General features: G+C 45.0%; 1 protein-coding gene across 1 annotated transcript in view; it reads right to left on the bottom strand.

Moving 5' to 3' along the window:
- Nucleotides 1-14,913, bottom strand: part of TBXAS1 (thromboxane A synthase 1) — a 458,190-nt gene that overhangs the window by 172,021 nt on the left and 271,256 nt on the right. Inside the window, exon 3 of the mRNA XM_078673199.1 lies at nucleotides 6,843-6,936. Coding sequence (XP_078529325.1) covers nucleotides 6,843-6,936 — 94 coding nt within the window. The remainder of the gene's footprint in view (nucleotides 1-6,842; nucleotides 6,937-14,913) is intronic.

The following is a 14,913-nucleotide window of genomic DNA, read 5'->3' as shown; positions in this document are numbered from 1 at the left end:
GGAAGACCATGATTGTCTTGACGTGACTGAACTATGCACCAAACCTAGACCGGATATTGTTGATGAGCCATTGACAGACCCTGATGAAATTTACTTCGTGGATGGCTCATGTGTAAGAGACAATACTGGTCAGTTAAGAGCAGCGTTTGCTGTCTGTACTATTTCTGGAATTATTGAAGCAGCTTGCCTGGAAGGAGTACACTCCGCGCAGGTGGCTGAGATATTTGCGTTGACGCGTGCCTGTTTGGCAGCCAACGGGATTCGGATTACCATATTCACTGACAGCCAATAAGGGTTTGGGGTGGTTCATGACTTTGGTCAATTGTGGTCTCAGAGGGGCTACATGACGTCATCGGGCTCCCCAATCAGGAATGGCGAATTTATCAGGTTATTGCTGGAGGCCTTGCAAGGTCCTGCGGAGATAGCCGTGGTAAAATGTACAGCCCATACCAAAGGAACAGATTTTGTGACAATGGGAAATCGTTATGCTGATGAAGTTGCACGATATTGTGCGGAGCAGGGATACTCCTTTACTGAACAAACTATTGAGGGACCAAGGGAAAGAACCGAACTAAGCATGATGCTTGAGGTGGCAGACACATGGGAAGAATTGAGAGACATGCAGGGACAAGCGTCAGATTATGAAAGAAGGGTGTGGGAATCGGCTGGCTGTGTCAAGGGAGAGTTGGATATGTGGGTTTCGGCTGATGGACGAGCTGTGTTGCCGAATGTGCTGGTGAGTGCGATGGCACGACAGATACATGGTCCTGTGCATTTGGGAAGAGATGCGATGATGCGCGTGTTCAGGCAAACATGGTACAACCCGAAATTTAGACAGGCTGCGGAAACAGTATGTCAGAGATGTGTAACCTGTCAACAGCTGAATGTTGGAAAAAGAACACCTGTTACATTGAGTCACATTGGGAGGTCTGGCGGACCTTTCTATAGGATGCAGATAGATTTCATCGAGATGCCGAGGTGTAATAGCCTCAGGTATGTCTTGGTGATTGTGTGTGTGTTCTCTAGATGGGTTGAGGCATATCCCACTCGTAGGTGCGATACACTCACAGTAGCAAAACTATTGTTGAGGGAACTAGTGCCACGATTCGGGGTTCCGACCTCCTTGGAATCGGACAGAGGAAAGCACTTTATTAGCGAAGTCGTGAAGATGCTCTGCTCTGCCCTGAATATTGACCAGAGACTGCATTGTAGCTACCGTCCAGAGGCTTCTGGCATAGTGGAGCAGATCAATGGAACGATAAAAGCCCGAATGGCAAAAGTGTGCTCATCCATATCTCTGAAGTGGCCCGATGCACTGCCGTTGGTACTAATGAGTATGTGGAGTACCCCAGATAGGAGGACAGGGCTCTAACCTCATGAAGTGCTGATGGAGAGGGCTATGAGACTGCCATCCATCCCTACAACTGCTTTGCTGAATATTACAGATGATCTGATTCTTGATTACTGCAGGGGAGTTTCTGACATCATACGTTCTGTGTCCCTTCAGGTGCAGGCTGCTGAAGTCCCGGCTTCTAGCGACCTTTGTCACGACCTGTGCCCTGGTGACTGGGTCCTGGTGCGGAAGCACGTGCAGAAGAGCTGCCTGGATGTACGTTGGAGAGGACCTTTCCAAGTGATTCTAGTCACTACTACTGCTGTGAAGTGTGGTGGACTGCCAAATTGGATCCATGCTTCTCACACCCGACGAGTCCCAGCACCTGTGGAGAGAACAGCTCCTCTCGTAGATGAAAATAATAAGGAAGAAGAAGATTCATCAGAGGGGGCAAGTCAAGCTGTGGGGGTGCCTGTGGAAGTTGGGGACTCCCCTGATCAGGCAGGAAACGGCCAAGACGACAGCGACACTGAATCTGCCTCAGAAGGAGGAAGTGGCGGAGAAGGTGATCTGAGCGCAGAGGAGGTTGACAGCGGAGACGAACAGGGTGTGCAAACGAGAAACAGAAGGGCAAGAAGTGCAGAGGATCATTGGCCCGAGAGACGGAGGCGAATGAATGTGAGATTGGCTTCCGAAATAGATCTTGCCCCTGTGTCTGAAGAATCAGATCCGGAAGAGGGAGAACAAGGAGCTGAGCAAAGGGGTCCGAGAAGGTCAAGGAGGGTGAGAGTACCTTGCCGAAGATACGCCACTCCAGAGTGGACCTATCCTTTCACAAATGCCAGGAGTACTGAGGTCCGGGAGGGTGAGGTCAGTGGCAGTGATCAGTACGATCCCAAATGTTAAGCTGGAAGTGATACTGTTGGTACCTGGACTTGAAATTGAAGGCGTACTAACACTCACTATTCTTAATCACCCTCTCTTGAGCAAGATACGTGATTTACTCCTGGATAGACTGATTTTTCCTACATTTGGTCCGGATACACCATCTTATGACGCAGTTGTGCTCCGCATGGAACTTTTGGACTATGTGTTGCAAGCAATCGGAGCAAGCATAATCATAGATTATTAAGAACTTTGAAAAGACTTTGAAAAGACTTTGTAAATAGCTGTTGAACTTAACCTAGAGCCGAGTGGAAGAAGAACAAATTTAGGGACTTTCCACAGAGGATGGAGAAGGGTTAGGGCTGTCTATTGTTGAAGCAGAAAGAAGAACTGAAAACGGGGATTTCCGCTTCTCGAGGTGGTTCGAGAGACTCAAACAGCAAAGAAAGAGACTTTTGGGTACTTTCCGAAAAACGAACTACTTTGTATTGAGACCATGGCGCCTGGAAACCCGAATCGTAGAGCCAAGTGCATAGTAGGCACTCTTTTAGGAGGAGTGATACTCCTTATAGCGATAGTAGTTTTAGTATCCTATTTTGCACCACACGAACAGGTAGAGTAGGCTGGGGGGACACCGACACCTACCACCCCTAGTCAGAAAGAATACAGAGAGCGAAGAGAGAAAGCCTTGCTGGCTGCAGAAAGTCATAGGCTACATACAGACCTGTCAAAGGGAAATTTTGGGCAGAATGCATATGCAAAGTTGTTGTATGAATACATCGATGCGATGGATGCAAAGGACTGTTATGTGTGCATGCAATTGCCAGCTTCTGTAGATGAGGGTATTAGATACCATCACCTTCCCTTGACATATGGAATATCCTGTAGTTTGCTGATTAGTATACTTTATGGGCGAAATCATTTTGAATATTTCTTTTCGAATTATGATGCTGTGTTGCCAGAAGTCCCGAATTACAAGCATTTGAACAAATGGGACTATTATAAGTCAGAGGACAGACTTGGATATTTTTTCATTCCCACACAAGAGCTAGACACCCCGTATGCACACCGACACAACTTGACCTGCTCTTTATCTGAAACGGAGAAGAAGTTCATTGAGCAAGTGGAAGATAGCTACACGAAACAGAAACAGTTGCGAGACTCAGGGCAAGGCAAGGTAGATTGGACGGAGGAAGAGAAGCAGCATAAGTCAAGAGGGAGTTATGGTCCGATAGCTCTGGATGAAGTGCAGAAAGGGAAGTTGTGTCTTCACAGACCACAGACGTATTATGAAAATGTGTATGTGGGTCAGACTACGTGTGACCACACCTTCAGATTAGAATACTACACAAAGGACTTCTTGAAGAGCGTAGTGCAAGTGATTCCTACTGTATATTTTGTTTGCGGGAGGAATGCGTATGTGAGGTTGCCAGAGAAGTGGTATGGAACTTGCTACCTAGCAATCATCTTCCCCAAGATTTATCATACGGAAGATTTTGCGCTCCTAGAGGGAGGGTCTCAAAGGAGGGTAAAGCGAGGGGAAAGTGCTGGGGCAATTGTGGGAGATGTGTTTGGAGCAGCGATACCTATGTTGGGTGTCATTTTGAATGACGTGAAGATACGGCGGTTGGCGACTGTTGTGGATGAATTGTCGATGAATACAGCTAAGTCATTAGTGCTGGTTGAGGGTGAGATGTTGTCGATCAGGACAATGGTTTTACAGAACCGTCTTGCCCTAGACGTCATTCTAGCGAAAGAGGGCGGGTCTGTAAACGTTTGATGGTCCAAGAATGTTGCACTTATATACCAGACAACTCTAAGGATCTGGAGAAATATATAAGCAACATTACTGCAATCCATTATGAAATTGAGGACTTGACACAAGAGAATGCGTGGGAGACGGTTGGCAAAGGATTTGGGAAAGTTGGAAACTGGTTTGCCAACTTGGGAAAGAGTTTCCTTGGATTTGTACTGAAGCCCCTTATCATAGCAGTGGCATGTGTGATTGGATTATGGGGTTTGGTAAGATTGTACAAATGGTACAAGTCCAACAGATTGGCGAGATCAATGAGAGTGCAAGAGATGCGAATGGAGAGGCTGCAGGACAGTCAATACCGCAGCTTGAGAGCGTTGGAAATGCTCAAGCGAGGGAAAATGGCCACAAGCTCGGTTTAGTCGGTTCTTACCCTGAGGACGATGTGAGGGTGGTGATGACACGGGTCATCAAAGGGGGAGAGCGCCATTTACAGTGAAATTTGTAGGGGTGCATCATATGTACAAGTAGTCAGCACCCGTATATATAAAGGACTTTAATCAAGTTGAAATGCAATGTGGGATGAAGAATCAGAGAAATTGGTATTAGAAATCTGAAAAGCCAAGGTTATGAATTACATCCACACTTGCTGTATAACCTAGAAATGTCGTTAAAATGAAATCTTTCACTAATGAGAAGTGCGTTTAAAAGAGCACTATTGTGCATTTAGATCTGCTTATTGAAATTATCTGTGCCTTTATATTTGACAAATAGCTTAAACTAGAAAATGCATTTGCTGTTAAGGTTGGAGGCCTAGAGAAACAAGAGAATGCTAATGTAAACTGTTGGGCCTTTAACTCAAGCTGAGGCCTAGTTCATAGAATTGATGCAGGCCGTTGAAAGTTTTGCTCAGCATTTAACTGTAGAAATGTTTGGTAAAAGAAGATGCTTTAAGAAAATATTGCAACATTGATAGAATGTGAGCCTGTTTGCGTATATTCTTTTGCAGGTGCATCACCAAGTAGATTATAGAGTAGAAGGGCCCATTGTGTATGAGAGTTAGAAATGCTAGACTCAGACATGGAGGAGTAGACCAGGAATTTGAAGAAGCAACTAGAAGCGATGAAGAGTCTGGGATCCAAGGACGTCTGCATGGACAAAGATGGACCAAAGCCATACTGGAAAATTTTGTAGTTAACACCTTCGAGAGGGGCGTATCTGAAGGCGTGTCATTCACATTGTGGGGTTTTGTATTAGGGACAGCACCCCGAGGGTGGAGACAGAGCAGATGGGCTGAGGAGCTAGAGAGAGCGGTTGGATGGTCAAGGAGCTTAGCTGTGAGGAAGGAGTCTCTAGTTAAGAGAGAATGTGGGAGAACGTCTTTGGGAAGTCACCACAGCTGACACCTTTTGGGTAGATCTGGCTTTTGTTGAGTAGGGATGTCACTTAGTATAGTGTAGGGACAGACTAATCTGAATTTATGTCTATTATTCCGATGAGTACCAGAACTCAGGTTATAGCCATTCTGTTCAGTCTGATGGTTCTGGAATTGATCCTCGTATTGTTCATCAGTCGACTGAGACTTTTCCGTAGGATTATGTTTGTATTAGTGCCTGTTTACCTTTTGAACCTCTTGCTGAGGTGTTTGTACCTGCAGTTATTTTTGGTTATGTAATAAATCTTCAAACGTAGTTTTTGGTCAGTGGTTCTTTGGGGAAGCTATTGGGATTTCTAAAATTCGATCATGTCCAATTGAAAAGATTGCCTAATTCACTCTATGACAGGTAAAAAGGTCTAGTCGACCTGTGACGGGATTCTGGAGAATGGTAAGCAGACTCTAGAGGTAAAATCCCGCCTTTCCCTGGGTAAAGGGCAATAGCTTTAAATGTAATAGTTGCCTGTCAGAGGTGCTTGTGCAGACTATGCGAAGCTGGTGTCACGTGGCCGGGAAGCGGTAAAAGAGTGAGAGAAGGAAAGTGAGAGAGAGAGAGTGAGTGCTGTTGCTTAGCTATGCAGTGGAACCATGAGTCTGTCATTGTTCCATACATGTGCTCCAGACATGCTGATCTTAGAAGACTCTGAGTCAGCTGCTGATGATGTGATTGTCCTTTGGGTGTTACCCGGCTGCTGCTTAATAAAACTATGTCTTCAGTGCAGACGTCACCGCCTCTTCCATTCATTCACAACAGTGTGGCGCCGGTGGGGAAGCCGAGGGCGTGGCAGTTGTCTTGCAGCTCGTGATAGGTTAACTTATCAAAAAGTAAGTATTCTTCGTGTACTGTACCACAATGTATTACTGCTAACAGCTTCAGTTACTGGAGCACTAGAAGTGTTAAAGAAAATGCTCTTTTGCCGATTTCACTTATACATTCTCTGTGTCCTATTTACCCAGGCCACAGCCCTCGTTAAGGGATCCAGACCTGGCACCTCTTAGCCTTGCTGATATTGATTTGTGGACTCTAGTGTCCACCCCCCACCCCCAACCTTCATCCCACACCATGACAGGGTACAGTGACTATTACAAGTATTGTATTGTATTGTAATTGCATTTATATAGCGCTTACTACTCCGGGCCCTGACTAGTCATCGATGTGTGTGCTATGTAAAGGAAGCAACACTTTGGCCAGCTCCTACATATTTAACCAATGTGAAGGGAATATTTAGGGGAAATGCTCAGATAACCTTGCTGCTGTTGAATCTGCAATGGGGGTGCCCCGATTCGCTTTGCCATTATCCCTGCGGTGTCACAACATATCTATGCATTTTTATGGTTAGAATATTCTCCTTTGCTATTCCTCCTCAGAGCAGCAGGGGGCGCCGCAGTCTTCCAAACCACACCGTGCTGCAAAAAGCATGTCTTGTGAGTGTTACCCGTTCAAAGAATAGCAGGTTTCCCAGGAAAGGCGTGGGCTTGGGGTGGCGGATGCCAAGTCTCTCCAGCTGTGAGAAGGGCGCGATGGAGTACCTGAAAGGAGAAAAGGCGGAATGAAATCGATAGCAAGACACAAAATGTAGCTCAGAAGCAAGCAGAGATTTCAAAGTGCATTCTATAGCGCGGAGTGCACGGGGCTGTACGTCATGCGTGGCACATTCAGTCTGACGTGCAGCTTTCTTAAACACCACTGATTTGCACCGTGTCCCTTGAAGATGCGTGTCCTCCTATTGTAACTGCGCACTGCTTTCACAGCATCGACAAATCCACTGACTAATACATGTCAACGTGGCGAACACCACGGCTGCTCAGTCTTAGATTCACCTCAGGACCAGATTGTAATTTTATTTTGTTTTACCTCCTGAATTCCACTCAGTACATAAAAGCACAAGCTTTGTCGCACTACGGCTATTTTAGGGGAAGGGCCGTCGGCTTAAGGGCCTATTAACTGCATTATAGGCCCCCCGGACACAGCAGTGCACTGGGTCCTGCCTACTCAACCACTCTCAGGAATAAAAATGTTTAACTGAAAATTGGGTGAAATTCTGGTTTGCATAGGGCCCCTGTGCTCGTGGGCCACCCTGGCAACTGTCCAGCATGCCCATGCGTCAAGACAGCACTGATCTGCTGCACTTGCTCAGTTGATTGTTTGAGGCAGAAGGTGTACTTAGCATGACCCTTCTCCTGGAGGCCCGTAAATCGGCACCCTGGGCTGAGCAGAGGGACACATTTCTAAATCCTTTGAATTTAAATTAGGCCTTACATTTTGTTCTTGGCTTCCATAGTGAAAAGTGTTTGAAAAATAAACAATGCCATCTATAAAGATTGAAGAAATTTAATTCAATGAAGTTTTGAGTTGCCTTAGGATATGTTTGCTTTTCCTTCCGCATTTTGAAATGTTTGTTTCTTTTGTTTTTAACAATATCTTACAGACAACCATTGGCCAAGCCAACAGGTCAGCACTCACATTCTAAAAGTACGACCTATTGGCTTTGCCAATGCTTAGAACTTCATAGAGCACTTCTAGATGCGGTAGAGGATTGTTACACAAAGTAATTGTACTCAATTTACAGACCTCAGAAGGATGGAAAAGTGTCAGTTTTACTCGGGTTTAACTTTAACTTATGGGCTAGACCGAACAGGAAATGGAAAAGATGCACCCTGGAAACACCCAATCAGGGGCGGGGGTGGCCAGTGACATTAATAGTAGCACCTATGGTTAGCCAAGATATATAAACAATATATTTTATCTTTCAAACTCTGCCCCAACAGAAAATGAAAACAAGGAAAAAAGTTAAGAAAGCCTCTCTAGCTAGCTTAGCACTTTTTTTTTTTTTACAAACCCGTGAATTTTAGGATTGCCTAGAGTAGCGAGAACATCTTCTTGCATGACATTCAAAAACACATTCCTTACAAAAAAGATTCCTTACTCAAAACCTTTATTTACAAGGGCTCCTTGTTTGGAGGATCCAAATGTCCTGTTTAGGAATGTTTCAGGGAGTGCCCTTCCAAAAGACTCATCCAGCCCAATACAACTCATTGAGCATTTCTCGTTGTTTCAGCATTTAATTGTCAGAAAACTCCATCACAATTTTAATAGGTTAAGATCTGTGCTCATGTCGTGTGAGCCACAATCCTTGCAAGGCAGTCACAGTTTGGCTTTTCTCATTAATCTGATAAGGCGCAGTGAAATTGTTGTAAATCAAAAGTGTAAGGAGGAATTCTCGCTGCATGACTATTTTCTTATATTTTACTCGGCCTCATGTGGAACCTGCATGAACCAGCTATTCCCGCATACTACGGACGAGAATGCACTGCGCACCTCACTGCATGTGTTTTTTTTAAATTTTAACTCAATAATAACGTTATTAACAAGAACATTCCATCTTCAAGAACACCGGCCACAGAAAGAAAGTGGCCATCTTGGAGTGGGTTAACTTCCCACTTAATACAAAGTAGGGATTAACCAAACCAATACAAGAAAAGGAACTTTTCCCAAACAGCCATAAAGATTATATACTTTTTTTTTTTTTTTTTAAATAACAGATTTTATTAAGAACAAACTGCAGACACAATTACGACACCGAATGCAGGAAACTCCTGGAAGACTGCAGGAATTACGAGATCCTCCCTGATGACCCAACAGAAGAGTTCAGGGTGCGGATCATGGTGATGGTGGAGGAAGCTACAGCACACGACTGGGTGTCGAGGAAGGAGGCAGATTTCCTCATACAAAAATCCCCAAAGACACCCTAATTCTACACCATCCCAAAAATCCACAAGAACATGGAATACTCCCCCCCACCTCACACCGGCTGCCTAATTGTGTCCGGAATTGGTTCTATACTAGAACCCCTTTTCAAGTTTGCCGACGCATTCCTACGGCCTCTAGTTAAAAAAAAACCAGACACCTATCTCAAAGCTACCAAGGCCGTGCTACAACTTTTTGAGGACCTCCACTTTGACCCAGAACAACACCTCCTAATGGGTTTTGATGTCGAAAGCCAGTATACAGCTTACCCCATGATGAAACACTGGACATCATAGAGGAAGTACTATTCACCACAACACAGGACTACCATACACCTTGAAACGTGGTGATGGAATGCATTTCCCTGGCCCTGAAGAGCAACTTCTTTCTGTATGAGGGGGTATACTACCTACAAAAACATGGGACCAGCATGGTGAGCACTTTTGCTCCCAGCCTGGCTGGTCTCTATGTACATCATCTAGAAACAAACAAGATACTACACCACCACAACCCGTTCCTTTTCATTGTCTGGAAACAGTACATCGACGTTGTACTGGTGATATGGCGAGGTGACGCTGAATCCATTGGAGGTTTCATGGTATGGCTCAACCAACAAAACACATTTTGAAATTCACCAATACATTTTCCAACACAAATCTGGATTTCCTTGACCTGAACATCTATCCTGACTGTGGTAAGCTCAAAACTACCACACATTTAAAACTGACTGCAAAAAATTGCCTATTACTGTATAACAGTTTCCACCCAGGCATCTTTGGGACAACCTCCCAAACGGACAGTTCCTCCACCTCCAGAGGAACTGTTCCGAGCTCACGGATTTCAAGAAACAAGCCTTCTGACTTGGAAAGCAAGCTACTGAAGTATAACTCTCCAGAATGGATTGTAAAAAAAAGGTTTCAAACGGGCAAGAAACAACAACAGAGATGCCCTGTTAGAAAACCGCGTTCCCACAGAACAGGACACAAGACCTATATGCGTTACCACTGTGGAAAAGTAAATTTTGTCATGTTCTGTGTCCCTACGTGTCATCCATCATATGTTATATGTGCATGATTAAATATGCATATGTATTCCCTATGTTTGTTTATAGACGCAATTACAGTTGTGTCCACTTCTAGTATGCCAGTTTCCAGTTCTCGTGAATACTACGAATATCAGGCCTATGTAAAGTTACGTTGCCACGTTTCTCAGTGTGCACGTTATTTCATTGTAAAGTCCCCGTTTCTAGGCCTCAGAAGGGCCTGGACACCAGATTCAGCTCCTGTCTCCTGAAGCCTCGCTGAGGAGCGATACAGCCCCCACCTGTATCCTCGACCCTTCACTTACTTCCTGCCTCGCAGTGCCCGGCTCAGCCTGGCTCTGCCTCTGAGTCTGCCAAGAGTATGTTATGATTCCAGTTATCAGTTCAGTCCTCCTTCTCTGCATTCCTAAAGCTACTGAATCGCATCGATAGTTTCCGTCATTGTCTAGCCTTTACGTCTCCATGTAAGAGAAATACTACATTTAATGGTTATTTAATATTCTTCATCACACACTACATGTAGAATAATGCATGGTCCAGTCATAGTGTCTGTTAGCCTTTCCCCTCCTGACTTCTAGTTTATATCAACATGTTCTCTAAACATCAGATACTAGATACTGTTTAGGTACATGTCGCCCTGACTCTCCAGACTTCAGTCTCTGCTCCTAGCACAGAGTTCGAAGCCCCCAGCTTCTCCTAGTAACACGTCATTGCCAGTTTGCGCGCACCATCAGGTTAGAGGTCCCGGCTCCTCAGGTAGCCCCCTCCATGGTTTCCGCCCCATTCATGACATATTCTGTTACGTTTGCATCACATGTCTATGTATACGCCCTGTTACACCCATTTTCACCCTTATCTTTCGCGACTGCTACGCGTCACGCCTATTGCTCCACCCACTGCTACGCCTATTGCAATGTAATGCTATGTGTTTGCGTTATGTATGATCGTGCACTGTTATTAAAAAGTTATTCCTTCCTAGCCTTTTTGTCCAGATCCTGGCAGCGCTGCCAGGGCTTACCATTCTGTTCCCGTGCAGGTTGTCCTGTTCCTGTCCTTTATGCTGTAATAAACCTGCAAACTCCTACTACCTCGAATCTTGACTCTTATTTATTGAGCTATCTGTTATTCATTTATGCATTCAAAAATAGGGTATTATTTATTTATTTACCACATAATGGCGCCCGAATAGGGACTTGCCCTTTCCCCACGCGTCGGTGAAGCCACGCCGACCCCCTGACCCTCTGCAGTCGTGACGGAACTCTTCTGCGCACCGGCAGATATTTCTGCTTCAAGTATCCCTCAGGCCCACGGAGGAGACGGAGGAGGCGGTCCAGCATCCAGACGAGACGGTGGAGGAACGGGGCGAGTCCCGACCAGAGCCCAAGCCGAGAGTCCAAGGTCCGAGGTATCCGGAGGTCCACCCGTAACTGAAGTCCGAAGTTCGTCGTCCGTCGTCGTAGCAGTCCAGTCCGATCCGAGGCCTTCCGTTCTTGCTGCCCGGTGAGTACCGTCGCTGGGGTAGTATCTAGACAGGGTCAATCTAAATTGACTCTGGTCTGTGGGTTGGTGGTACACAGACCCACAAACGAAGTGTCCACTTCGGTGGATGCGGGTCCTGACGTGTCTCTTTATGAGACCAGTAAGTTTCGTACTGTTTCAGCAGTGCATCTAGTTTCTGTTCCAGTCAGTTCTGTTCTCGAGAAAATTCATGTATTCTGTGTTCCGTATTCCAGGTATATTCTTCATGTATTTTAATGTCGTGGTATGAATGGGGAATAAGTATCGTGTTCATTGTGTATTGTATTGTGTCTAGATTACAGTCCAGTCATGCCCTTGTTTTCTAAGTTACGTCAGTTAAAAACTAGAAAGGGTCTGCTGGAAGCAGCAGTTCCAGTTCCGCCTAGGGACAGTCCAGGTCATTTTATGTATCAGAAACATGGCATAAGTGCCATACTATATCTAGATTTATGGGTAGAGTATACCAAACAGTTAGAAGAAAAGTATAGATGGCCCGTATCGGGTACATGGGATGCCGAGTGCATCATGCGAGTAGAAGAGGCATTATGGAAAAAGAAAGCCAGACAGTCACAGAAAGATGCCATCGAGTTATGGCGCAAAGAATCTCATAAAAGAACCGAAAAAGAAATCAGAAAGTCAGAATTAAGTAGAGAATCCTTGGAACGAGCCCAAGAAAGGGAATTAATCGAGATTGGTGAACGAGTTAAAACTGAACAGTCAGACAGACAGAGGCATGCTCTTATTAAGGGTATGTATCCTCTTCTTGCCGAGGGCTTGCCAAAAGCGACCCCAGAGGCATCCAGTAATTTCCCGCCACCATTAGTTCCGACCAAGCTACGTCACAAACAGACCGCAGCTGATATTTTTATTTCGTCCTATTTGGACGACACAGTCCCAGAATATGCAAATCCTGTCCCCGCTCCACCAGTCCCTGTAAATCAGGCACTTCCCGTTCCTCCAGACACCGGGGTACCCCTTGCAGTACCTGCTACGGTCCCCCAGGTCCAGCCCGCCATACCAGTTCAGCCCGCATTTCAATTTCCTGCCACACTAGTACGAAGAGGATCAGTCGACGACTCTAGTTTAGGGGCCGCAGGGGGAGGTACTCCTCAAACCCCGCCGCCACACAAGCGTTTAACGACAGCCGAATTACATACGCAAGCGTCACAGCGTACGCCCAGACATCAGTCTGTAGCAGAAATAAGAAAAGCCCTTAATGAATGTGGCTATGATCCAGTCCCAGGAGAGGATAATATGGTTTTATATTCATTACGTGTAAGAAGGGTGGCCGAGTATCTAGTCACCCTACCGAATATGAAAGAAGATCTAGACAGAATATATCGTTTCATCCGTACAGGGGATGATCCAGAAAGCATTGGCGAAGTCATGTCTCAAAGAAAAGCTGAAGTCCAGCTCATGCTATTAAAGTTTCTGATTAATTGTCTAATACGAGAACAAGATTATCCGACCAAAGATCAAGCCGAAATGAGAACCCTGACAAAGTGGAGTGATAATATAGCCGAGGGTAAGCACAGAACCATCAGTGCTATGGAAAGTATGTACAAGAAAATCCGTAAAGAAATAATAAGAATACACGAACAACGTAAAGCAGCACAAGTAAGCGAGAAAGAAAGTAACTCTGATCCTGAAGAGTTAGACGACGAGAATCCCGACAGAATAGCGTATGTAGGAAAATCTAGATTTCCAGATCGCCATTTACGCCTAGAACACAAGTCTATTTTCCATCATCCAGGACCAGAACAAGGTTCTCTAGAACAAGTGTTTCAAGCTACCGATCACATTCTGAAATCACGAATCGGTTACAGTGAGTTAAGTACCATGCATGAACAAGAACTAGTCCGATCAGCAGTCCGATGGACTACTGATTCTACCACTTTTCCAGATGAAATAGTGGCACAAATGTTTCTAAAAATGCCCCCAGCCGAGCAACGACTGGCGGGTATGTATATGATCCAGCACCTCATTACATTGTATGAGGGTCAACACTCTGATCCAGGCCCGTTACACGACATCCTGAACGAGTTACTCCAGTATAGATGGAAAGGTTTAGGTACCGATTTAATTAGTGTCATTCTAGAACAGCGTCACAAATATAGAACGTTTCTGAACCCGCATTTTGTTCATGTCTCACCCCCAGAAAGTAAACCATTTTACATGGAGAGACAGAATCCGTTACGAGAAGTCCACCCAGTTAGAGGAACGGGTGGCGAACTAGAACGAGTGTTTGTTTACACTCCGATTACAAAGATGGAACTCCTAGAGATGAAGAAATGAATTCCCTGTCATGATAAAGATCCAGCAGGGTTCCATCGAGAATTAAAAGACATGCTCCGTATGGGAGAATACACATATCCAGATATAATTAAAATGTTAAAGGTTCTGTTGCCCGCAGGGGTGTATGAAAAGCTCAAGGAAAAAGAATGGGAGGTGGGAGAGAAAAAGATTGATTGGGCAGTTCTAGAAGCCGAAGACAAGGCACGAGTACCAGGTACCGGTCTTGGAGCGAAATGTAAAGAATTACCAGAATTATTAATACAAGTTTTACCTAGGTTATTGACAACTAGAAAAGAAGACTGGGATGCAATCTCAGCCTGTAAACAGAAACAAGACGAAGACATTAGTGATTTTTATTCTAGATTTGAGAAATGTTTTAGTATCAACAGTGGCCTCAAGACAAGTAGTGAGTCATACCCTCATCTTTTTGTTACTAAATTAGTCGAGAATTCAAGTCCACAAATTAAAAATCGAGTTTTGAAAGTCGAAAGTACCTGGCAAGCTAATACCCCGTCCCAGATGTTGCAGATGCTCCAATACCACCAGAATAGGATCAGGGAAGAACAAGAACACGAGAGAAAACGTATGAAAGACACGAAAATGAAAGTACTAGTTGCACAATCTGTTCCTCAAGACAGTCAGAAGAGGGGTCCGAATCAAGCCAGTCATCCTGCAGCTCCCGTTAAAGGGAACTGCAATTATTGTAAACAGCCAGGTCATTTTATAAACGAGTGTGCAGTTCTGAAACACAACATAGCCACTGGTAAGACTAAAGAAAGACCACGTCCGCCTAGACACGAACAAGTTTCACAGACTCCTCAGTCACAGAATGCACCACAGACAGTTACAGCACCGCAGCCCGTCGCTGCAACACAGCACGTTACACAGCAGATGTACCAGTATG

Source organism: Lissotriton helveticus, chromosome 1_1 (genome assembly GCF_964261635.1).
Source record: "Lissotriton helveticus chromosome 1_1, aLisHel1.1, whole genome shotgun sequence".
In the NCBI taxonomy this organism is placed as follows: Eukaryota; Metazoa; Chordata; class Amphibia; order Caudata; family Salamandridae; genus Lissotriton; species Lissotriton helveticus.
The sequence above is the reverse complement of the archived record's forward strand: the minus strand, read 5'-3'. Positions and strand labels throughout refer to the sequence as shown.